Source organism: Oxyura jamaicensis, chromosome 20, assembly GCF_011077185.1.
Source record: "Oxyura jamaicensis isolate SHBP4307 breed ruddy duck chromosome 20, BPBGC_Ojam_1.0, whole genome shotgun sequence".
Classification (NCBI taxonomy): Eukaryota; Metazoa; Chordata; class Aves; order Anseriformes; family Anatidae; genus Oxyura; species Oxyura jamaicensis.
Genome location: NC_048912.1, coordinates 5,885,066 through 5,909,802, shown reverse-complemented (window position 1 = coordinate 5,909,802; position 24,737 = coordinate 5,885,066). Strand labels below are relative to the sequence as shown.

Here is a 24,737-nt window from a genome sequence, read left to right as displayed (position 1 = left end):
CTGACCGCTCGGGATGCCGCAGGAAAACACACCTGCTGCTGCAGGACTGCTGCTGGCCTGGGGACACGTGCACCCCAGAGACTGCCCCCCAAGGAAGGGACATCTCTGCCACCAGCTCACACCACCCTGGGGTCCCCCTGCTTCCCCCCCATTGCCTTGCTGGGGCAAAGCCCCCTGCACCCAGCCTGCTTTCCCGGTCACAGCCCCCCAGCCAGACACAAGCAGGGGCACACATCCCTGGGGCTCTCTCCCTGCGGGTATCTCATGAAAAAACAAACAAAAACCACCCAGCAGCCAAAGAGCAGCCTCCCTGCCTGCCGGCAGCGGCTGCGTGTGCAAGAGGCGTGCACGGGGAGCCGGCTATAAACCTCTGGGCAGAGCTCTTCCCAAACCTCAGCACGTTCCCCGGGGGGGGGGGAAGAGCTAAGATGCAGCTTCTGCGTCACGCTGCCGCGGGCTGCCCGCCGTGGCTGGGTTAAATCCCTCACACACGTGCCCAGAGCAGGTTGCTCGCAGCAGCCAGCCCCGCGCTCGTGGCTCAGTCCTCAAGGTACGTGGGGGATGCAGGAGGTGCAGCGGCTGAGGGACGAGGAGGTTCCAGCCTTTTTATTATTATTATTATTATTATTCTGGTTTTGCGTTCGTTTATTTTTCTCCCCCTCTTTCCCCAAGATAAGGACTCGTTAGGATTTCTCGCCGATCCTTTTAAAAGTTGCCGGGTGTTTCTTTACCTGTGTGAGGTTTCTGTTTGTCCGGGGGATTTTCTCTACGTGCCAAGCGCCTGAGAAGTGTCGGGGCGAGTAGCTCTGCATGCTCCTAATTAGCCCCGTCTGACAGGTAGGTGGGATAAATGAAAAGTAATCGGGCAGACTCTGCACTGCTTTTTTCTTAAAAGAAACACCAAGAAAAGCAAGCCAGCTCCCTGCCGCTCCTGGTGAAGTTCCTGTGACGAGCGCGCAGGAACGGCGGGTGGTCAGCGGGGTAACGCAAAGCTGATTTCGGAAAGGACAGAAGAAAACCCATTTCCACCTTCTCTGGGGACACGGGGCTTGCAGGGCAGCGTGCAGCGGTGCGGGCGGTGTTTTCTCTTGCAGCCTGACTCGGGCTCTGCTCCGCGTTCCGGCTGGCAGGGCTGCGATGCCGCGGCTGCGCGTGCACCTCTGCTTCACCGGCGTGCTCTGCTGGCTGGCGCACGAGTCCGGCTCCTTCGCGCTGCCCAACGCCACCGAGCTCCTGTCCCCTCCCAGCAGCGCGGGGCCGGGGCCGGCTCCTGGCACCGGGGTGCCCCGCGGCCGCCGCCGCCGGTACCTGGCCCCCCGCGACATGAGCGCCATCCTGGACTACCACAACCAGGTGCGGGCGCAGGTGTCCCCCCCGGCCGCCAACATGGAGTACATGGTGAGTGCGCCTCGCTCGCGCCACGGGGCAGGGGGCTGCTGGGGATTTGTGGCTCAGTGCCTGTCCCGGGGATGGTTTGTACCCCTGGTGCGGGATGGACCCATGCACGCCCAGAGCTTTCCCCCAGGAGAGGCAGAGCGGGTGCAGGATGCGACCCAGCGCACCCCGTGGCAGGGCAGATGTGGGTCCCCGATTTCCCTGCCCCTGGGGCCATTCCCCCTGCTGGAAGCTGGGTTTCCCCGCAGTCCCCACACCACAGGGAGGCTGCTCAGCCCCGCTCCTGTCTGCAGGTGCCCCATGGGGGTGCTGCGGGAGGGAATAAAGCTGCTGGCACCACTTCAGTGCCCTCAGCTGGTCAGGGCTGGACCAGCTCCTAACAGCCTGGAGCACCCTGGCGTGCCCATCCTTCCTCTACCACTGACCTTCTGGTACCTTCTGGAGCAGAAAGCTCCCACATCTGCAGAGGGGGATGTTCCTTGGGTGTCTCCATCCCTCCTGGGAGCAGGTGGTGCTGTGCGCTGCTCCTGAGCTGATTCCCAAAGGCTCTAGGATGGGAGGGCAGAGCTGGGATGGAGGTGGGAGCAGCCAGGAGGGAGGTGGGAGCAGCCAGGAGGTCCTGGAGGAGCAGAAGGTTCAGCACACAGTAGGTCAATGTGCCCAGGACATCCTGTGCTGCTTCGTGCTTGGCCTAAATCCCAGCCTTCCAAAATCCCTCTCCTGGACATGGCTGAGGCTCGTCCCCAGAGCAGTTTGCCCCCCTTCCCGCAGCTTCTTTCCAGACCAGGTTTTGGGGACAACTGGGGGGGTCTCAGATCCCCCTCTCTGAACACAAGGAGCGGGTTTCTCCTCCTGCCTACCCCCAGCAGCCCAAATCCCCACTGCCCTTTCTTTTCCCCCTTTCCAGGTGTGGGATGAGCGGCTGGCCAGGGCGGCGGAGGCGTGGGCTGTGCAGTGCGTGTGGGACCACGGCCCCCCCCAGCTGATGAAGTACGTGGGGCAGAACCTCTCCATCCACTCGGGCAGGTGAGGGACCCGCAGGGAGCCCCCCGGGAGCTGGCTCCCACCGCTCAGCCGCATGCCCTGGTGGGGGCTGGATCTTCCGAGCTGCTGCTTCTGGCCTCGGGAGCAACGTGTTCCTGCAGCGGGGCGTCCCGTCCACACTGCAGGTCCCCTTTGCAGGTACCGCTCCGTGGTGGACATGGTGCGGTCGTGGCACCGCGAGCAGCAGCACTACTCCTTCCCACACCCCCGCGAGTGCAACCCCCGCTGCCCCTCCAAGTGCAGCGGCTCCGTCTGCAGCCACTACACCCAGGTGAGAGCCCCCCGGAGACCCCGGATCACACAAAATGGGGGGGCTGGATTTGTGCTGGGGCCGATGGAGCCCCTGCAGGTGCTCACAGCACTTGGGGCTGCTGCTCCACTCCCTGCTCCACACGTGTGTCTGCAGCATCCTCCTTTGGGACCGGATCCTCGCTTCTGTCTGGTTCGAATCACAAAGCTTGCTCCAGGAGCTTTTTTCCCTCAGCTTCTCCTTATTACCCCCCTAACACCTCAAAGGCTTTGAAAAGCAAAGAACACCAACCAGCCCCTTCCGCTCTGGCCGATCATGAATCACCTCCGTGGCAGAGCAGCTTCTTGGCGCTGCCTGGCCCCGTGAATGCAGCCCCTTCATCCCGCGGCACCTCCGGCCGCGACTTTGCCAGCACGAGGTGGGAAACCTCCAGACCTCCCTCTGCCTCCCCGCCTCGGGGCTGAGCCCCTCTGATGTTTCTGTGGTTGTCTGGGCGTGCGGCGCTGCCTTGGTCCCGGTGTGGTTCCAGGGGGTGTCTCGGGGGCTGTCTGGGCTGCAAATGGGCAAAACACATTTTTAAAGGGAGAAATTCAGCCCTCGGCGGCTTTAGGAGGAGCCTTCTGGTTCTGGTCCCCATGGGAGGAGTTTCACCTCCTTGCATCCTCTGCTGGCAGTGCTTCAGGGTGAGCTTTGGTGGTTCATTTGGGTAAATCAGACACGACCCAGACCCTGCTGCTCATTTAACTCAGCTCACCAAGGCAGCGCATCCTGGTGCTGGGTGAGCACAGAAAAGGGACATCAGGAAGCCACCCTCGGGTGGCCGAGTGGTGCCAGGGTATGCACGGCATCTCCCCATGAAATTTGGGCCAGCGGCACTCGGTCCCTGCCCGGTGGCTGCAGCTGGTGGGGGCTGACCACCCGCTCTCTGTCCTGGCACAGATGGTGTGGGCGTCCTCCAACAGGCTGGGCTGCGCCATCCACGCCTGCAGCAACGTGCGGGTTTGGGGCAGCACGTGGCGCCGCGCCGTCCTCCTCGTCTGCAACTACTCCATCAAGTAAGTGCGCGCGGAGAGCCGGCCGTGCCGTGCCGGGTGCCGCGTGCCGCACAGGGTGATGCTGCTCTCCTCTCTTCCCAGGGGCAACTGGATCGGGGAGGCGCCCTACAAGGTGGGGCGGCCGTGCTCAGCCTGCCCGCCCACCTACGGCGGGGTCTGCTCCAACAACATGTGCTTCACGGGACTCAAATCCAACCAAGTGAGCTGGTTTTAGGGCTGCGGCAGCGCTCCACGCGCCCCCCCCCCCCCCCCCCCCCGCTCCACCACCCACTGGGGACGGGGGAAAAGAGGATTATTTATAACACCACGCTGCTTTTGGCCCTCTGACCCTCCTCCCTGTGCTGTGTTAGGTGTTAGGCAGGCTATCAAACCCATTTCAGCCCCAGTGCTCCCACCCTTTTTGGTCACCCCCCGGGGGCGCTGCCTTCTCCGGCTGCTTTGTGCCTGGGGGGCGCTGGGGACAGCTGGTGGTGGCCTGGGGCACATGGGGGGAGTGGGGTTGAACGTCGTGTCCCTGCTGCGCGGGGCTGGGGGCTCTCCCTGCCACCCCGGGACTGGGAAGGGTCTATGCAGTGACCGGCCAGACCGTCCCTTTGGGGTGAGCGACTGGAGCCCTCTGTGCATGGCTCTGTGGGGACCCCAGCCACGGGCCCCAGCTCTGAGCACCCCAATAAAGCGGTCTGGAGACCCGAGTGCTCGTGTTTGTCCTTACTCACAGCCTGCTGCCCCCCCATAAGACAGAGCTGTGCAAGTTTGCTCTTTGTTCTGGGGCTACCCCAAACCACAAAAGGGTGCAGGAGCTCTCGGCTTGGCCACGGCTGTGGGAGATGCCCGGGCACTTTGCTCCATCGTGTGGGAGAAGCCAGCACTGCCGGGACACCGGGCACAGCGGGGACACGGCTGCCAAAAATCCCCGAGGTTTTGGCTCAGGACCGTGCCCTGACTGCGATGCTGGAGCTGGTGGGAGCTGGGGCAGGCAGGGCCCCTCCAGGTGCCCCCAGCTCTCCCCATCTGCCAGCAGCTTGGATTTCTTCCAAACCTGCCTTTCCCCCACTGCTGCAAAGGGCTTTAGCCCAGCCTGGAGGTGGCAGGGGGCTCAGTCCCAGCCTGGGCTGCCGGGGGGAGGAGGGGGGCACAGAGCATTCCCCCAGAACCTGGCAGAGACAGGTTGGTGTTGCCTCAGGTGTGGGCACGCAGACAAGAGGCCCCTTCCTTCCCTGCCTCATGCCTCTCGGGAGGACAGCGGGGAGACCAAGCAGCATCCCCCAAACGGAAACCCCTCAAACCTCCCTGCAGGGCCATGCCCAAGTGTGGGGTCTCATCCACACACCTTCTGACCGTGAGGTCCCAGATGTCCTCCTGGGCAGAGCACGGATGTCCACAGGTCACTCCAGGCCATCGCAGGTCCCCAGGAAGGCAGCCGGCTCTCCCCGCTGCTCCACGAGTGCAAAGCATCCTGCAAGGAGATCATCAGAAACAGGGGCTGCGGGATTCGGGGAGCGGAGGGAGATGGGGAGTGAGCTGGGAACACCACACACCAGCCCTGTGCTCTGGGTACCGCCCTGCATCTCACCACTGCATCCCCAGCCCCACCGACCCCTCTGGTTTGGCACCGAGGGGACAAACCCTGAGCCGCAGCCGGGGAATTTCACCCCTTGGCCGGGCTCTGCTCTGCCCCAGCCCCGTGCTGTCGTCCCCAGCCCGGCGCCACGTGGCTGCACCCTCGCTCGCCTTCGTTCCCCCACCGCGGCCGGGCGATGCCGGGAGCCCTGTGGTGCCCGCGGCGCTGCCGTGCCGACCTCCCCGCAGCCGGGGGGAGCCCCGGCCTCGGCCGGCCCGGCCTTGACACCGGCTGGCAGCAGGAGCCCCAAAAGAGTCCAGTAAAAGCCATGTTTGAGTTTCTAGCTTGGCAGCAGTTACTATAGCTACAGCAACAGCACCTTGCAGATTGGTTTCCATAAGAGCTTGGTTACTATTTAACATCTCCACCCACATTAGCCCTGATTAAGCGAATCAATAAGATAACAGGAGAGGCAGGTTTCCTCGCCCTGCCTCTCCACGCTCCCTCCTGCCTTCACCTAGTTCCTTAGAAAGACATTTCCATTTATTTATTTTATTTTATTTTTTTTAATTCCTACACTTCCTCCGCGTGTCGCCCCAAGCCCCCGTAGCGGTAGCCGGCGAGACATGGTCAATGTAAGCACCCAGCTAAGCGCTAAGATGGAGGCTCCGTACGGTGAGTACCGCGGCCCCGCCGCCCGCGGGGAGCGGGGCTGGGACAGGGCAGCGGCACCCGGCCCCGCCACGTGCGGAGGCTGGAGAGAAAGGGTCCCCGATTTTATCCGTGCATACTAGAGGTATACATAAAGATAAGTTGTTCTCGTTCGCTCCGCTCGGCTGGAAGAAGAAGGAAGGTGCTGGAGGGAGCAGAGCGGGGCCGACCCGCTCGCCGAGGGGCCGCTGCGCCCCGGATAGGGAGCGGGTTCCCAGCTGCAAGTGGAAGCAGCCTTGAAGCCCCCCGACGTGCTGCCTCGGGACACAAAGCCAGCCCGAACGCCAAGGCTGCGTGTGGTCTGCGGCGGGCCCCGGCTGCCCGAGCGGCCCCGCCGGCCATGGGAAGCGGCCGGGCCGGGGTGATGCTGAGCAGGGCTCCTGGCGGGGATTTCAGCGCCCAGGCACCATGGTGTGGGGCGCCAGGCAGCACGTCCTGCCCCGGTACCAGCCCAGGGCAGCCCCAGGCTGCTGCATTCGTTCACTGGGCTGGGTGCCAATGGCCAACAAAGGCACGTGGGCGCTGGGGGACAGGTCCCCCCTGCCCAGGCTGTCGTCATCCTGCTCTTACCCCCTGGGTTCAGACGTGCTGCAGCTTCCCCTGGAGGCGAGGGGCCGGGGCTGGTGTGGTCCTGTGAGATCTGGGGCCTCCAGAGCCCTGGGTATGGCCAGGGGGCAGAGCGGGGATGCAGCAGACGAGGTCTCACAGTCACAAGGCTCTCCGTCACACTCCGGGGCTCTCCATCACATCCCCAGGGCTCTCCATCACGCCACCCTGCCTCTCCTCACTCTGGTTTTGGCATCCTGCTCCACTTACCCTTTGCCACACTTGCCCCGAAGTCACAGCCCCACCAGCCCATGCTCCGTGTGTGCTGCAGCCGGCCCCAGGAGGTTTGCTGGGCTCCTGGGCCACCTGCCCGTGCTTTGCTCGTGGCCACGTTTCAGGTGATGGCTCCAGGCCCGCAGGCCCCTGAGGGTGCCCAGCCACACACCCCACATCTCCAAAGGGACAGTGGGGGACGTCCCTGCCACCATCAGCCCTAAGCCAGCTCCGTGCTGGGAGTCCATGCCGTGGGGGGCCGTGTTTCCTTGCCCCATGTACTTCAGGATTCCCCGGCCTGCTTTGCTTTTTGGCTCCAAATGCCCCCATGCACATCTCTGCAGTCGCACATCGCACATCAGCACGTCGGTGGGTGCACGGCCCCTCGCAATGTAGGGATTGTCTAGGATGTGCAACAGCATCCCCGGGCTGGGCATGGAGCAGAGAGCTACAGGGGTGCAGGAGAAATGAGACAGTCACAAAAGTCTTTGGTTTAATCTGTTTTCATTTATTTGTACGCCCTAGGTGTGTAGGAGCCAGGGTCTCTCGCATTAAGCCCAGCTCAAAATAATGCTCAGCTTTGGGTCTGGTCGGTGCAGATCGTGACTGTGTCCCCAGCTGGTGCTGCTTTGACCGTGTGCGGGGAGACGCGTGATGAGGGCTGCTAGTGAACCGAGCCTTGATGCCTGGGGGTGGTTCGGAGGCTCTGCCCCTCGGCACAGTCACCACCACCGGCCAGCACAGCGGACTGGGATGCTGGTACTTACCTGGGCAGAAGGGGAGGCACAAGTGACGTGGGTGTCACAGCCACGGCATGTGACAGCACAGGGGGAGCCAGGGCAGTGCGAGGTGGCTGGGTCCACGTGTCCCAAACCCAGGGTGCGTGTGCCGTCCTCTGCCCCGGGGCATGAAGCCATCCACTTTTCTGCAGTGAGCATCAGCCCTTGCAGTCAGACGGTATTCAAGGAGCTGGCCGAGCTGTTTATTCACTTACGATTAAGTTGTGACGTCCGCTTGCATCTGGCTCTAAGCGAGCAGCCGTTTGCCAGCCCTGGCACATCGGTGACCTTAGGGGAAGGCAGGCGAATAGCTCCGCAGTAATTCTCCCCGGGGACCGGCTGAGGGTCAGCGGGCGGGCCGACCTGGGAAGAATTGCTCCACATCCCACCTGCGCCGCTCGCCCCATCTGGCTCGGTGCACAAACAAAGGCAGCGCAGACACCCGCGGCTTGCGAGTCTGTCCCGGGGCCAGGCTGCTGAGCCTGGGGCCTCGCGAGGGGGAAGAGAAAAAAATAATAATAATAAAAGAGAAAGAAGGGCCTCCCAGGCTGAAGCGAGAGAAAAGTCAGACTGTTGGCAGAAGGAGGGGAGTCCTCCTAAACAAAATGGGTGAAGAAGTTATCCAAACAGAGGCGGAGGAATGGCCGGAGGAGACGGAGACCCGGCAGCCTCTCGCCTCCCCAGCAGCCTGCAGTGCATTTGGCTGGGCTGGCACCGCAGCTGGCTGGGCACAGGGACCAGGACACGCCGCAGGGCAGGTGGCAGCGTGGTGGCCAAACCCTCCCCAGAGCCACTGGGAAGTTTGTTCCCTCGCGAGGAAAAGCGGGCACTGCCTGGAGCCGTGGCAGTGCTGAGCCCCAGCCGTGCCGTGAGGTTATTTTCAGGTCTTTCTGTGACCGATGAGCAGACTGGCTTCTGATATTTTCACCTCTCCGTCTCACAGCTTCAGTGTTTCACCATCCATCCCCCAGCACGCTTACAGCAATCCTCCCCACCCCCCCCGTCCCCAAACCACCTCCTGGGTTCCCACAAAAACACGGGACCTGTGCTATGTGTAAAGGAGCGGGAGGATACCCCGCAGGAGCCGTGGTGAAGGTGTCTGGTCCCCAGAACCCCGCACGGACACTCAGCGAGAAGGGAAAGAGGTCGCGGGGCTGGGGAGGACGTTCAGCCTCCTCCCCAGCACCTGCTCAGGGCTGTAGGATGGAAACTGCTCCCGCAGCAGTGCCTGCCGCTCCGGGCATGCTGGTGCTAAGACACTGGTGGAGGAGAGGCTAAAAATGTTTGTGAGAGGACACGGGATGGAGAGGGGGATGCCCAGGATGGGGCCCTGGGCTTCCTTCCTTCCAGGAGCGAGAAGAAGAGCCTGTCTCTGTTTTTCTCCTCCCAGTGAGACCGGCGCAATCAGGGCAGCTGCCCCTAACCCCAGCACTGCACCGCTCCTTCCTGTTTCAGGAGAGGCTCTCGGTGCCAGGGATGCCTTGGCTGGGTGCTTTCAGCAGGCAGCAGCGCATAATTGGGGCAAGCTCAGTAAAGCAGCTTTGGAAATTAGCTGAAAAATGTGAGAGGTCAGAGCTGCTAAGGCATTTGGGTCGGATGTGGTGAACAGTTTGAGCTGAAGAACAGAAAAGTAGGCAGAATTTCTAAATATTTGTACTTTTTGTTGTAAATTTGATTTAATTTTTATGGGCTGCTATTAGATATGACCCAACCTGAGCTTTTTTTCCCCTCGCACACTCACATCAGCTACTATTTAACACCTCTGTCTCCTCCTTCTCCATTGCATGAGGGCTGTCAAGGACAGGCAGTGCTGGGACACCCACCACAGCCACGTGCTTTCCACGGCCCCCTTCCCATCCCCACTCCCACCATCCCCACCAGCTGCTCCCAGGGGCCGTGACACCAGTGCTGGTGGGGCAGCACCTACAGGAACCAGAAACAGCTGAGTAGGATCTGGCTACACCCAGGAATAAGCAGCGGTATGTAGATAGGAAGCAAAAGGGACAAACATTTAGCTGTCTCGGAGGGACCCTGTGTGCTGTTCGCTGGTGCTTGGTGGAGTTTCTTTGTGGCTGGGCTCAGCAGAGCCGGGGATGCTCTGATCACACCGAGATGTGCGACTTCCACTGCTGCAGGACAGCCCCCGGCTGCTCTTGAAAACACAGTGGTGCTTTTATAAGGGGGAGCGAGAACAGAAGTGCTGCTGTCACGGGGCAGTGAGACCCAGCTCTGGCAGGGGAGCCTTACTTGGAGCCCCCCGAGGCAGGTGTAGGTCCGCTCCCCAGAGGGATGGGTCACCCAGAACTGAGAACTTGGAGTGCACGGGGTGGTGAGTGACGGTGATCCTGCAGCCAGAAAGGCCTGTTCCCTGTAAATATTTCCTGTAAACAGCAATATCTGCAGCAGGAGCAGGGCCAGCGGCGGCAGCCAGGGTAGTTCACGGGGCAGAGCAGGGCGAGCGTCTGGAAGTGTCGGAGTTAGAGTGTGGCAAATGCTGAAAAAAATCCCATCCCTGATTGTTTGTGTTCAGGCTCCTTCTCTGTTTGCTTTCCTCAAATGTTCGTGCAAACAAATTTCCTGGCAGAAATGTTTGTGGAAACAGCAAATGTTGCAGAATTTTCATGGAAGGCGTATTTCGAGGTAGTGGCTGTATCACGAACCCGGACCTGACAGCTCTGCTCAGCAGCACTGGGCATAGGCACCAAATTTCCACTAGGGTCCCGGAGCTAAGCCAGGTCCCAGAAGCAATTACTCCCCAAAATAACTCATGTCCAAGCTTCAGCCTGAGCATCAACAGAAATCACCCAGCAAATCCCTTCAGGAAACGCAAGCCTCAAAAATAACGTGCTCAAGATAAGGCACCACAGCTCCACGCAAAGCAGCTTCACGCAGAGCTGTGGCTACCGGAAAGGTGCCAGCAGCCGAGGAGCAGACCCTGGCTCAAAAAGCCACGTGCCTGGTGGCCGGCCCAGATCCCTACCCCAAGGTGCTGCAGCCACTAGAGGGACTCTGGCTGCATCCCGTGGGACCAGGAGCTCCAGCGCCGAGGGGCGGATGGGGACCATCAGCGTGGGCTCAGCCCTCCAAGCCCCCCGCACGGAGGTGTCCCCGGGGGCTCAGCGGGTGCTGGCACCTCCCCAGGAGAAGAGGATTGGAAGTGGGGACGGTGACACCGTGGGGCACCATGCGTGGGCTGCCTCCTCCATGACAATGCGTTGGGAGCTCTGACACCTTCTCCAGACATCCACGCTGCTTTTGGCACGCTGATTTTCATCGCAGCCCTACGAGGGCTGTCCCCTCACCTTGCTCACCCCACCCCAGGCCGCCCAGGACACAAGCACCCGGCAGCACCTTCCCTGCTGCTTTGCCCACGTACCCCAACACTCACCCATCCAGCTGGGTGGCTCAGCTCCTGCCACTGAGCCTGGGCACCCGAACCCACCAGCGAGGGACCAGCGGGTATCTTTCACCTGTCTCTGCATGATAACGCTGTCCTGGCCATGGGCGTGTGCAAGATTTTATAGGTGATAGCCCCTGGGAAGGGGGAAAAGCAGGGAGAGCTGTACACTCAGCTTCCTGGCGTGGCTCTGCGCTCTGCTTAAGAGAGCCAATGTCAACAGACAGACCTGGAGGAAGGAGCAAAACCAAATACATGGGCACTTCTCAGAACAAGAGCTGTAAAACCTGCGCAAACCTGAACAAGTGGCACAACACTCTTTTTATATGGTAAGAATCAATAGTCGAGCCCACTCGACATGTTTGCCGACACATAAACGACAGCCACCGTGCTGTGTTTATGGCCCAGCGCCTCCAACGGAGCCGGCAGAGCTTCTCTCCCACCGCCACGCTCCGTCACCTCTCGCCCTCTCCGCTCTGATGGGATGCTCTGAATTTTGCTGCACGGTCCCCAAAGCCTTGACTCCACGTGAGAAGCTTCTGCTCCTCCTTCTGCCACACCAGCCTGCTCCCCATTTCCAGAGGATGCGCAAGTCCCACACCCTGCCCTGTCCATAGGGGAAGCAGGGCCCACCCCGCTGCCCTGGTGAGACACAGCCCGGCACGAAGATTCATTGGTGGTCACCCCAAGGAAATCCAGCCACAGACTGTGAGGCCTGACAGGGTCAGGTTAATGGATAGAGCAACAGTGGGGGATAGCAGAAGGCATAAAAAAACAAGTGCCCCATGGAAAAACGCCCTTGTCCGGTGTATTGGGTCCCCAAAGGGATTGGTGCTGGCAGGACAAAGGCAGCACCAGGAAATCAAGAGTACGGAAGGGAGGCAAGAGGGGAGGGGGGCAAGCAGCAGGGCTCTAGATCCACATCCCTGTCTGTTCCCCCTGCCTTGAAGGGCTGAGGTCAAGGAGTAAATAAATGGTGGTGGTTTGGTCCCCACGGGGACATCCTGGTGGAGGCAGAGGCGGGCGCTGCCCGCAGCTCCATCCCTGGGTGTGTGCCTGGTGACTGCCACCATCTGGGAGAAATCTCTGTGTACTGGGTGTGTTTCCCTGCTACAGGAGTTAACACAGCGGTGTGGAAACAGACGGGTGAAGGGAGGTGTCACGGGGTTACGCACAGTTCAGAGCCAGCCCTGCCCTCCAGGCAGTGCACGATGCTGCTCCCGGCCCCGCGCAGACACGCCGGGCATCTGTGCCCATCACCGGCCAGCACGTGGCATGGTATGGAGCTGCTGGGCTGGGGTCCCCTCGCTGGCCTTCTCAGACGGACTCAGGCTGTCCCTCCTGGCCCCACATCTCATATCCATCGTGCTTCTTGAAACCTCAAAGCCAAACTGAAAGTTGCCTTCCCCTCTGAACGGCATCTTCTGTTTGAACTGAATTGCCATTCCCCACCCGTGACTCACCGGGAGCCTTCTGGAAGCCCCTATCAGCTGTGCTATCACAATTAATTCCGATGAGTCCCAGGAAACCCAGGGTGGGAGCAGAGGCTTGCAGAGGTGGGGCAGGGCCAATTTAGTCACGATGTTGCCCATTACAATTGTGCCTTTGAGAGGCAGCGAGGGGTCTGGCATCTCGGGGAGAGCAGAAACAAGCTCTCCTCCTCTGCACAGTGAGAGGAGGGGCAGGCTCAGCAGGAGGAAAGCTCTCTGAGGAGGAAGGAAAGTGCAGGAAAGTTTGTGTTTCAGATGGGCTTGGCCATGCCGATAGCTCCTCAAGGTGTGGGGGCTGACAAAGGCCACACTTGGGCCTGGGCCTGATCAGGGCAGCTGCCACGCAACACGCGGATGCATTGCAAAGTCACCTAGTTCTCCGTTTCAGCACTGAATTCATTGCTCCAAGCATGTGAAAACTCAGTGAAGTGCCACTCTAATCCCTCACCTAATTTTACTCCTTCAGGCTAAGCAGGTCACACAGTGCCACACACTCCTCGCAGAGGGGAATAATCTCAGTGCCCGGCAGCTTCTGCGCTCCCTGCTGGGCCTGGGCCTTGGGCCAACACGAGAGCTCCATAGCAGCTCTACCTCCAGAAAAAAAATAGAAAATTCAGTGCTGCAGTGGCAGAGAGGGTTCACTTGTCATTTGGTACCTGGAAAATCCCTGTTCTTCCTGGTGGGCTTGACTCGGCTTGGCCACGGTGTAAGGCACATCCAGGGACCATGCTAGCTAAAAGCCTGGGCTGCCTGGGGCATGGAGACTCCTCAACTGCCCAGCAAGAGGAGCTGGGTGAACCAATATGCACGGTCTATTAAGAAACCTCAGCCCGGAGAGCTTTCCAGGTCCCAGTTTCTTTAGGAGAGGAGGGCTCTGACACAGGGCAGCAGAGCTCCTGCAGTGCTGGCACTGGGGCGGTTTGAATTGCTGGAGCTGCTGCCCAGGGCTCCGCAAGACACAAATCTAAAGGCTGCCCAAAGGTGGGGAGCACCACGCGTGCAGCTCCCTGCTTGCTAACGTGCTTTGCACCTCCCTTCTCCTCTTGTAACGGCAGCTGCCTGACATCGATTGCCCATGCGCGCCTGGGAGGTGAAACAAAGGTTGTTTCTCAAGGATATCGTGTTATGGGTATTTATATAGAAACATTTTAAAGCGAAAGCTCCCAGCCTCTCCCCACACAGCCTGACCTGCTCCTGCTGTTAAACGTGCCCAGGCACATTTGGCGGTGCAGCCTCCACAGCTGCACGTGCAGTCAGGCCCCCCTGCCCTGCAGAAACACAGCAGCAGGGCAGAGACCAGGGTGAGGGCACCTCAGAAAGGTGGCTCAGAAAGCTCCGAGCATCGCTGTGGGTACCAACAGCAGGGCACAGACCCAGAGCCACCTTATAATTCCCCTCCAGGCAGTGGCCAGAACCCTTTAAAACCTGCAGCTCTGCGGCACGAACTCCTGCTCCCCATCAAATCTCATTGTGACCAGCATTAAGGGATTAGCCGAGCCCTGCTGCCACACGGCAGCCAGCTCCCCAGCACCCGCTCAGGCATGGCTCTCACCCCACAGCCCACCGGGGGCTCGCCGGGTGCGCGGCCCCATGCGAGGGCGAGACTCCCCTAGGTCTGCCTGCAGGGCCGGGCACCCCTGGAAGATGCATGGCAGCAGATACCACCTCCTCCAGGAAACACCAGGTACCCGCACATGTTCCCAAAGGTTCTCCTAGCGGGAAGAGAGCTGGCTCTGTGCGCTGCTCCCCTGCCTCAGCACCCACAGGACCATGGTGCAGAGGAATGGGGTGCGAGGAGAGGCAGTGAGGAGGTTTCCTGGAGTTGGGGTGCTCATGGGGAAACCCTGGGGGTCCTCTTGCATGAGCAGTTCCCTGAAAGCAGGTCTTGCACTTGCTGCTCCAGCACAATTCATGCCCCCTGCATGTCCCCAGCCACCACGGCACGGGACGGGCCCCCCACACCAGCGCCGTGCTGGGAGCTGCTTGGGGAGCCACGAGCTGGGAGCTGCTCCCAGCACATACCTGCACTCTTTATCAGCTGATGATTGATTTAGAAAAGTTCATGGCTTTGGCATCCCATGATACGCTTACTAGAAATGGTTCGTTTCCTGAAATGAGGTAGTTTATGGTCATAATATATTTTAATTTCTTTATGGCAGAAGAGGCCAATGGCACTGGGTCCTGCAGGAGTGTAAAGGGACAAATAATAATGTTATTCTCTCTTGGAGACATAGGTCAAATACTCAGGGGGGAATTAGCAGTTTGCCACGCTGTTTGTTAGCTGCGAGCCAGGCGGTTGGCGGTGTCCTGGCCGTGTGGCTTTTGGGATTGGTGAGATAAGTAATTCCCTCCCTTTGCTGCCACCCCACGCAACAAAACTTGCACGTAGAAAGTTGAGATATGTCCGTACCTTGCTATCTCCTGCAGCTTTTTATTCCTGTGGCAGTAAACAGGACAGGAGCGTTACGCAGATGAGTGTCGTGATGGCCACGGGCTGCAGGTGCTACCAGCAAGGTCCCGGTGGTTGTTTTGCCTCCATTTACTCCTCTGGCACTTGTGTCCTTAGGAGACCAAGGACATTAGGGGCAGTCCAGGCTATTCGGTCACTCTGCACGCTCCTGTGGAGAAGAAGCATTTTGCACTAACTTGTTTCTGACTCCAGGAACTGGAATCTCTCAAATTTTACCCATCCTCCAAGCGCACAGGTTTACACCATCCCTCTACCGCCCTCCTGATGCCTGCAGCTCTTCAAACCCTGACTAGTTTTGCAGTTGTTTGCCTTAATTTCATCAGCCCTCCCCCAGAGCTAGCGAGGGCCGATCCCGAGAGTGCCGGCAGTGACTGGAGGTCACTTCCAGCAGGCATGGCGTGCTGATGAAATCCACCTTTGCAAAAAGATAAATTTTAAAAAAAAAAAAAAAAAAAAAAAAGGCAAAACTTGCTTTGTAACCTTTGTTGATTTTGGCTGTTCTCCTCCTCAGCCTATTTCTCCACCGGCTGGATCAATTCCGGGGCTGTTCCATGTGTAGAAGGAACAGGGCGTATAAAGCCAGTGAAACCTAAAAGCGCTGCAAACAGCTGGCAGGGGTGCACGGACAGCCCGGGTTGTCTGCCAGACCATAGGCTGTGCAGGGATCTTTTTCCCTGGGAAATTAGAGGATGACTTCAATTCCAAAGGGATCGCATTCACCTGTTGAACAAGTTCTCTACAGGTCCAGGTGTGTGCTGCCAAGCTCCCTGTCATGCTAAATGTGTGAGCAGGCAAGGCACGGAGTGATAGGTGCTCCTTGCTCCCTGCTGAACACAGCTCTGCGGAAAACCTGACAGCAAACTTTCTCTCCAGAGCCGCTGCTTCCCCACCAGTTCTGTTCCCCTACAGACTGGGCCTGAAATAGTTGGATTCGGGCTGAGCAGCTGCCAACACAGACCGTGAATCCGGACCATCACGTGGCAGGTGGCTGTGGAGCTTTTCTTGATTTCCTCCCGAGCAGGCAGGAGAGTATTTTGCTGGAAAGCTTCCGGGTTTCCGTTCGGTTGTGTTTGGGATCTGACGCAATGGTCACAGATTATAGGGATTTGGGTGGGGCGGCAGGAATCGGAGGTGGAAGCTGTAAATTGGGCCAAGCTGCAGGCTGCGGTGTGATGGGATAAGATGAAATTAATAGTTCCTTTTCCTCACTTGGGCTCAGTGCATGATTTTGCACAAAAACACACCGGCCAGATTTTCAGAGCCAGCAGCACACACTTGTGGCTCCCGACACGCAGACACCGTTCTCCTGCTGCCATGTAGCCAGAGCGATTGCAAATACAAACAAGATAGGCAAATGCACTGACATTTCTGAGTGCAGCTGCCATGCTGAAAACAGCTCCAACTTTCTTTGTTTCTACTGTCCTTGCAAAACAACAGCTCCTAAGAGTAACAATAATTACTTCCTCAAGTGCTCAGAGCCTTTGTTAGTCAGCATAATAAACCCCTTTCTGATCCCGGGATGAAAGGCACGCACGGTGTTATCGCTCAAGCAGTATATGCCGAAATGCCCTGTCTGTCCCCGTCGTTGCAGTTCTTTTTCTGCCGCTTTCCCATAGCAGCTATTTATTTCAGCTCCATTAGTTGCCTCCAGCTCCAACATCCATCCCAGCTTCGGTTGAAATGCACATGTTGCTTTTGGAGAGGATTTCAAGCAGAGTCGTCTGCATCCTTTGAAGCACATGTCCAAAAATCACCTTGGTTCACTGTAGAGTGATTTTATGTCCTGGGGGCCTGGACTGTTCGGGTTGGTTTGGCTACCTTTCAAAACTTTTGGCACCAGTGAGAAATAACCCGAGGTTGCAGCAAAGCTGCCTGCATCCTCCAATAGATGTGCTGGGGAGCCCCTAGCACTGCTGCATGTCCCAGGGCTCACCAGTGGTAACGTGCCCAGTGTCTGCTCGGGAGCTGCTGTGCAGTGCTATTGCACTGTCCCGTGCAGCATCCCAGCTGACACAGCAGCATCGCCCCAAGGCCTCCGAACAACATCTGACCCAACCACAGCTACAGGAACTTCAGCACTGGGGAGAATTTGTCATTGAACAAAACGCCCACGTCTTCCCCAGGGCACAAATCTCACTCTGACATGTCACTGTGGTCACCTCCTGATCCACTTCCCGGGTGAGCCATGCCCCACCAAGGGCTCTTCTGTGTGTTTTGCCAGGGCAGGGATGTGCTGCACGGGGATGGCAAGGGGCAGACAGCCCCTAAACAGCTTCTGGTTAATGATCTGTTTTCCTGGAGACTTCTCTCTGCTGCCGTGGACGTTTTGGGGACTGACACCTGTCCGTGTGTCAGCCAGATGATTGCCTGGAGCTTAAATGAAGATCCTCTGCTTCAGCTCGGGGCTTGTTTCAGCTGTGCTGACCTGCAGTCCCCCGCAGCCCCTGCAAATTCCTCGGAGCTGCTTATTAACACGCCGGCAGCTCTGCCCCAGAAGTCATGACTCTCTGCAGTAGAAGGCAAAGAGGCTTGACAGTGTGGCCTAAATATCCCTGTTTACAGAAAGTCTGACAAAACACTAGCCCTTGGCTTTATCTTTCCCCTTTGGAAATAGCCACAGAGCAAATATACTTAAGGCATGAAGGGAGGGGGATTTATATTGACTTTAGAAAAAGCTGTTCTTTAAAAACAGGAAAAAAACCTCATCCTCGAGCCGCGCAGACTGGGTGCTTCACCCAAAAGCCTTGCGTTGAGGCTTAAAGCCTGCCTGCTAATCTGTAGCATTTCTGTGTGAACAAGTCATGCAGTAAACTGCTCTCTGTTAATTTTTTAATGCAGAATAAACAGGTCGAGAAATGATTAGCATGAGAATAAGTTGAGCTTAATCAGGAGAATCAGAAAAGATGAGAGGGAAGAGGCAAATTGGAGTTATCAGTTAACCATATGGAGTGGCTTTGCCTCCAAGAGCTAACGTGCCCTCGTGTTTTCCATCCCTTCTGAAGCTGCCTTTTTTTCCCCCTTCCCTAATTTAAATGATGAGCTAAAATTGCTAGTATAAGCACAATGGAAGCCCTTGTTTCACCTTCTCATTTTCTATGGCTGCCCAAATGAATTGCAGGTGATAAGGCTCCTACCTGGTTATTACAGATGGTCCTTCCCATTCCGCATTCAGAAAGGAAGATACTGAAGATAAGGTTCAAACGCGCAAAATCCACTTTTTGCAAGTATGAGCGCTCTGTTCTGGTGCAAAAGTTTCGGTGAGATCCTGGCAGATCCAGGGACTGAGTGGAGGCATCCGTGGGCAAGGGGAAACGCAGCCCTCAGGACTGCTTGGAGTGGAGTTTGGTCAGTGGTCGGAGATCTATATTCTCAGATAGGCAGGACTTTGTCCACAAACTGGAATTTGAAATTTCAAAGGGAAAAAAAAAAAAAAAAAAAAGCAGAAGGGACCTTTGCATGTGTGGAGATGACTATGCTGGCGATGTTCCCCTGGGACTTTTGGTCTTTGTCTTGCACCTCAGCTTTGTGCTTCCCCACCAGCTTGACTTGGCGAAACTGCGGCGGGCTTTGCTGGTGTGGTCCCTGAGCAGTGGCCCTCCCTGGGGCTGGCTGCAAAGCCCTGACCTTGTTCAGGGCTTTCCTGGACCTGAGAGATTTCAGACCCGGAGCCCAGCTGTACTTCACTTGCATGCCAAGAAAAAGCTACTTCAGTTGTGGAGTGACATGGTAGGAGCAATCTGGAGCGGTGGCTGCCAAGCGGCAGCAGAAGCATCGCGCCAGTGCTCTGCGAGCTTTGTCCCGCTGGCTCTGGGCACTGGCACTTCTGCCAGGGATTTCCTGAGAGTGCAGAGCAGGAACAGGGAAACCCAAAGGTTTGCTCTGAGCAGGAGGCTGGATCGGAGATTTCTGAGGTCCCTTTCAGCTTGAATCGTCTCTTGATCCTACAACACTGTTCAAGAAGGGCAGGAGGAGCCCTGTGAGAGGAGCCTCCTCACCCACTTGACATAAAGAGCTAGCAAGCATGGAAGCTGATGGTATCCTTCCCATAAATGTTCTACTACAGAGTCTATTCCCCATCCTCTTTTGCTGAAAGACATAGATCTTATTTTCAGGGAATCCCCTTTTGCTTTAGATTAATTTGCCAAAGACATACAGATAAGGCAGAATTAGTGTCATGAGGTGCTAGAGTGGAAAAAGGCTGAAGGATTTATTGCTCAGCTGATAAAAAATAATTGCTTAGTGCAGAAGGCTTCATGGCCTGAAGCTGTAAAAGTTTCCTTTGCAGCCATCTTCTGGCATAGGTGGAAGGGACAGAAGAGGGAGTAGGAGATAGCCTTAAAGCTGAAATTCCCCTGAGCACCTGGCTTGGAACCAGCTTTGCTTTACCAGGGCTCTGCTTGGGATACAGCATGGGGTCCCTCCGTGCCTGTACTGCATTGCTAAAGCCCCTCCAAAATGTCCTTTCCTTCCTACGGGACAAGCCAGCCCTGGTGCTCTTCCAGCCGTGCTTGTGGCCCTGGAGCACACCCTGCCTTCCCCTGGGTTTGCATCCTGGCAGCCCAGCATGGATGAACAGGCTGTCCCCAGCTGATTGCCAGCTTAGAGTTGTCTCTACCTCAAACAGAAAAACCCCAAACATCTTTTGTAGGGCAGAAATGTTCAAATCAGCCTCCAAACCAGCTTTAAGCCAGCACATATCCATCCTAAAACAGCTGCAGGCCATCGTGGTCCTATTTACTATTATAGGCCATGACTACATTTGCAAGCTGTCCCAAAAAGCCACCATGCAGGGATGTCGGACAGAGACAAGGACTCCCCAGGCAGCCCGTCCCCAGGGGACATCAGCCTCCTGCAGCAGACACACTTCCACGGGGCTGAGCCCCGTGCTGTGAGCCCATCTCAGGGGCAAAGGAAGTGCGCGGTGTCCTTGGTGGTCTGGTCCTTCACCTCTGTGCTAAGACGAGCTTTGTGAGGGTGCACCAGCGACAGGACAGGACACCGGTAACGGGAAAACAACAGTCAACACAAGCCTGGGGACGGAAAGCTCCACGTCCCATTGACAGCTCCCTGCCTCGTGAGCCACCTAATGCTCTCCAAACTTCCCCGCTCCTTATCTGCCTCTCACACACTGCCTCCCCGTCTTGTATTCCTGGCCCTCTTAATCCTTCCTGCCCTAGAAGCAAACGGCCTTTGCAGCCCTATTTTGTCAGCAGGCTATTTAAGCAAAAGGCTTATTTTGCTGAAAAGAGCAAAACAGACCACGCTTTTATGATATTTTACTAGACACTGTGGCAAATCCTGCACATATTTGACCTAGTGTCTGTAGCATTTATCTAATCAAAGGGATCACCGTGGTCCGAGCAGGACTGGGACAGAGGGCCCTGAAATGAGGCCACAGCAGGGCTGTACTCCACCTCACCATCTACACCCTGAGCACATCATTAAATTCATTTTTAGCCCAGGACTGCCTGCTGAAGGAAAGTACAACCAGCCATGTGAGTGCAGAGAGGGTCTGTCCTGTCTCCTGAGAGCACAGAACTGTTTCCCCTGCAGAAAAGGATCACTTATCACCAAACCCAAGCAGGGAATCAGGGGCTTTCCCCTGTTCTCCACTTTGCTCCTGGAGATCTGTAGCCCAAAGGTAAAAGTGCTCTTTGGAAGTGCTACCTACATCCTAATTTAACCACCACGGCGAGGATGGCTCATGGAGCCAGAGCTGCGTTGGTGCACCCAGGAGGCACAAATACAAACACATTTGAAGCCCAGATTGGCAGCGTGGACCCAGCCGATTGTGAAATCGGGGATGTTTTCAGTGCAGAGCAAGCTGATACTGAATCATCAGTTGCTTGTTTTCCTGAGCAATCCAGCTGACGCCATTCAGTGATCAATTAAATACCCGCTCGTTGATCATACACTTTTTAGGTGCAAATTACAGTGGAATTTGTCAGTCCTGGTGAGGGCTGACATGCTCTGAGTGAGCTGGGCTCAGAGAGCACGAGCTCTGCCGCTTGTGTGCCCCCTGGGGTCTGCCCCGAGGCGTCGGCCATGCCAGCAGGCTGGAGGCCCGTAAGAGAGCCGAGGTTGAATCCACAGAAGGAAACTCCACACCGCAGAGCAAAGCCCTGCTGAGCTGTAAAACGCCCAATGAAACTTTTAAGACGTGTCAGTCAAAGCAGGGCCAGGGTGTGCCTGACACCGGGTGGCTCCAACACCGGGACGAAGGGGACAGGAGCAGGCCCGGCCGTGCCCTGGGTGCCCGCGCCAGCCCCGGCCTGGCTCGGCCCTGGCTCGCCGCTCCGCTTGCGTGCCTGGCGCTCAGCAAACCCTCACCCCGAAGGTTGTTTGGTCACGGCTGCAGAGTGGGACCTGTTTATAGGGCACTCAGCCCCTGTAAAACTGGGTTTATAGGGAAGTAAAATGAGCCCTACGTCGTTACTTTGCATAGCAACGTGTAAATGGCAATGCAGGCGCTGACCTTCGTGGAGAGGAAAGGGAGAAAAAAGGAAGAGCTGTGGGAGGGAGGGAGCAAGAAGGGGAAATCAGGGGGCGAAGGCAACGAACGGTGGAGAGGGGAAGGCGATGACAGAAGTGAAGAGCAGCCTTGTTCTCTATGCAGGGTTTTTTCCAAGTTTTCCACTCCAGGTACAATTAAGACCAACAGCAGCAGCTTGGCATCAAGGTCAATAGCACCAGAAAGGTGTTTCCTGGGTGGCGAGCGCCTTCTCTCGTGGTCCTGCGTGTGCCTGGGGCTGAAATGAGCACAGCGCCTCGAGATTCAATAATAAACAGTCAACAAGAATCACTGCTGCTCCACCAAAAACCCAAAAAAAAAAAAAAAAAAAAAAAAAAAACAGCCTAGCAGCGTTCAGCAGTGGGTGAGATGATTAAAGATTAACCCCCTGCCTCCTGCCTCCACCCCTCTGGGGAGTATAGGCCTTGAGGCTCAGCAAATCCTTTCAGAGAAATATTTGAAATAAAAGACAACAGATAGGGGACGCAGCGAAGGCAGAGAGAGGCAATAAGGGCCAATAGCCTCGGACAAGGGAATCAGTACAATCTGGCCCGTGTTTGCCGATGATAATGCGCCTTTCCAAAGCCCTGATAGACATGGAGATGGCAGATTATAGCGCGGCATTGGACCCGGCGTATACCACTCTGGAGTTCGAGAACATGCAGGTGCTGGCTATGGGCAACGGTAAGTCCCCGCGCCGCCTCCTCTGCTGAGGGATGAGTCCCCAAGGTGGTCGCCGAATTGCTCCTGGGGAGGGGTGGGGGCACCGCGGGGCTCTCTGTTGTGTGGCTTGCAGGGGCTTCTTAATTTACCCGGGGAGAAATAGAGGTGGTGGAGCGGTGCTGGGTATGGCAGGGATGGTGCCCGGACACCTCGGGGATGGGCGCACACCAAGAGCGCAGTGGGATTAGTGGTCCACACCGGACATTCAGCCACGGCCCAGGGCCTGCCTGAGCTGAGGACAGGTGGGTCTCACTGCCCACAGGCTCTGAAAGAAAGAAAAAACCCCAAAGCTGCAAACTGAAACGCTGCCTACTGCTCACCAGAAACTCCACCGAGCCCGTGACTCGAGCGGAAAGCCAGTCCCATCCCAGGAGTGGCTGTAGCTAGGTTTTCCCCAGCCCAGAAAGCTTCTTAGTGCCTGGTAAGGGTGAAATTGATTTAAAAAGTGATTTAAGCACTGCCCCAGGAGCCACCCTGAGGCCACAGCCCTTCACCCGTGCAGTGCTGGGTGTGAGCGCGGTCCCTGGGAGCTCAGCCTGGCTGGGAGAGGAGCAAGCGGAGCTGGCAAGGGTTGTTGAGAGCTCCCATCCCTTCAGGAAAGTGGAATCACACTTAACCGCCCAGGATTTGCAATACTGGCCCACCCATTTGGGGACCAAGGAGTCCTGTTAATTAACACTCTGCAATAAGAGGAGATTCCTCTCCAAGTCCCCCTAACATCTCTCTAAATTCATGTTCATGACTAAAGAAGGCATGCTGCAGAAAATGACTCCCTGAGCCCTTTCCTCCCACTTGCCATGTCACCGGGGCTGCTTGGGCACCCCTGTCCTGGCAGGACCGTGCCAGCAGCACAGCTCTTCCCCCGGCTGCAGCTCTGCTCCCTGCAGGTGTGGCATCATGGTGCCAAAACTGTGCAACCGCCTCCCCCTGTCCTCTGTGCCCAGGGCTGGTCCTACCCACCAGGAGGGTTTGGGGCCGAAAGCAGCCCCCTTGGGCTCTGCCAGCACCCAGCGGGACCCTCGAGGACAAGCGCAGGCTTTGCTCCCTGTGCTCCTTTCCCAGGTGGCACACAGAGGTTTCTGTGCAGGGAGAAACCAGAAAAGCTCACCCTGCACAGGGGCTGTGAGTGGGGGCTCCACGAGGCAGAGGGACACAGGTATTTCATACAGCTAGCTCAGGGGCAGCACAAAATGTGCCCTAGAGGCAGATGAGTCAGCTGCGTTACAAGGCACTGACACCTCTCCTCCTCATGTGCCTAGGTCCCTGTGAGGGACAGGTCTCACCGCAGGGCAACTGCCCACAGAGTGCCGGAGAGCTCAGCCTGTGTCCTGTGGGGCTCCCCGGCTCCAGCCTGGGGTGGCCACTCAGCCCTGAGAAGTTTGCCACTGTCCCACTACAAACACATCCTGTGTTTGGGCTGGCCTGGGGACCCCGAGGGGGTCCTGTCACCCTAACTCAGCTGCAAGGTCACAAACTGTGTTGTTTTTTCCTTCCTCCATTTACTTTAACTCCAAATTTACATCTATTAAACTCCCTTCAATGCAGCAGCCAAAAGCCCATATTTTTGGCACTATGGACTTGATAGGAAAATTATCCATCAGCTCACCAAAAATGGAACCAGTTCCTATCAGGTGAAGATTTCAGTACCAGTTTCTCCTGTTATATATTCCTCTGGAGCATGATACACCACTAGGAGGGATGTATCTGGGCTGTCACTGATAGACAAGCATTGTGATTATGGGCACGTTAGCTCTTTTATTCTCTCTGTTTCAAGCTCTATGTCTAAACACAGAAAGCAAACTGAAAAGCTAACTTTCTGGAACAACACTGAGGCAGCTGAGCCCTCAGGATGCATTCAGAGGAAGGTTTTTGGAGGCAAGCTGTTTGTTTTTTTGTTTTTGGAGGCAAGGGACACATGGGCCCCAGGGAAGGGGCTTCCTGAGCAGGCAGGGCAGCATGTACAGGAACACAGCTCCTCTAGCCCCAAGGTACACCCAGGTGTGCTAGGCTCAGAGAGGGAGCAAACTGTGACTCAGGAAAGCAATATAGGAGGGACACGAGGAACCAGAAAGCAAGCAGGGAAATGAAAACTGCTGCCAGAGCCAGGGGAGGGCTGGCTCAAGATGCCCTGTACAAGCTTGCTGCCAGGGTCATAGCAGCCACTCCCAGGCTGCTTGTGCCCACACATCTACACCAAGGGATGACATGAGGATGCTGTGCACCTCCCCATACTAAATAAAAGCTAATATTAAAGTCCCAGGAGCATTACCTTAGCCTTCCCCCAGCACACAGGCTCCAGCTAGCAAAGGCAGCGGCCCTGGGACCAGCCTTTTTATAGCCCCCAGCTCCCCTGCAGCCCTTTTCTGGTGGGTGGCAAGTGGGACCAGCTGTGGCTCTCCCCAGGCAAGCATTAACTGTGTCCCTGCCAAATCCAGGAGGAACATGGTGAGGGAGAAGGCAGGAGGGGGATCAGGAGTACAGAGCTGTTCCCCACACACCTGGGGTGATCAGTGCTCACCCTCTAAGTGACTG

At 57.2% G+C, this 24,737-nt stretch overlaps 2 protein-coding genes and 1 long non-coding RNA gene across 9 annotated transcripts in view; 2 read left to right on the top strand and 1 right to left on the bottom strand.

Annotated features, from left to right (window-relative positions):
* Positions 1-415: 415 nt before the first annotated feature.
* On the top strand, positions 416-4,436 carry R3HDML (R3H domain containing like). 3 transcript variants are annotated; one of them, XM_035343497.1, is made up of 6 exons: positions 416-550; positions 1,095-1,398; positions 2,303-2,421; positions 2,578-2,710; positions 3,629-3,744; positions 3,826-4,436. In XM_035343497.1, exons 2-6 carry the CDS (start codon positions 1,138-1,140, stop codon positions 3,956-3,958), a joined length of 762 nt encoding a protein of 253 aa, XP_035199388.1. In that variant the 5' UTR covers positions 416-550; positions 1,095-1,137; the 3' UTR covers positions 3,959-4,436. The 3 variants fall into 3 exon arrangements, with proteins under 3 accessions (XP_035199388.1, XP_035199387.1, XP_035199386.1); XM_035343496.1 differs by having other exon boundaries at positions 427-550; positions 1,068-1,398; XM_035343495.1 differs by lacking the exon at positions 416-550 and having other exon boundaries at positions 650-1,398.
* Positions 4,437-5,814: 1,378 nt separating this feature from the next.
* Positions 5,815-24,737, top strand: part of HNF4A (hepatocyte nuclear factor 4 alpha) — a 35,266-nt gene continuing 16,343 nt past the window's right edge. The window contains exon 1 of one of the 4 annotated variants that reach the window (XM_035343491.1): positions 5,815-5,980. In XM_035343491.1, coding sequence (XP_035199382.1) covers positions 5,932-5,980 — 49 coding nt within the window. In that variant the 5' untranslated portion in view covers positions 5,815-5,931. Of the gene's footprint in view, positions 5,981-19,759; positions 22,167-24,737 lie in introns of those variants that run through there. The other 3 variants (XM_035343492.1, XM_035343489.1, XM_035343490.1) reach the window with 3 other exon arrangements.
* LOC118176501 lies at positions 7,471-23,764 on the bottom strand. 2 transcript variants are annotated; one of them, XR_004755438.1, is made up of 6 exons: positions 22,526-23,762; positions 18,106-19,335; positions 14,912-15,119; positions 9,356-9,537; positions 7,830-8,103; positions 7,471-7,602 (listed from the first exon to the last, which is right to left on the bottom strand). It is a non-coding gene; the product is annotated as an uncharacterized LOC118176501 (long non-coding RNA). The 2 variants fall into 2 exon arrangements; XR_004755437.1 differs by having other exon boundaries at positions 7,477-8,096; positions 22,526-23,764.

Excerpts from the sequence above, each read along its gene's own strand:
- R3HDML (XM_035343497.1), top strand. The coding sequence starts at position 1,138 with ATGCCGCGGCTGCGCGTGCACCTCTGCTTCACCGGCGTGCTCTGCTGG. Across the intron at positions 1,399-2,302 it reads CCGCCAACATGGAGTACATG|GTGTGGGATGAGCGGCTGGC; the intron begins GTGAGTGCGCCT and ends CCCCCTTTCCAG. Across the intron at positions 2,711-3,628 it reads TCTGCAGCCACTACACCCAG|ATGGTGTGGGCGTCCTCCAA; the intron begins GTGAGAGCCCCC and ends GTCCTGGCACAG.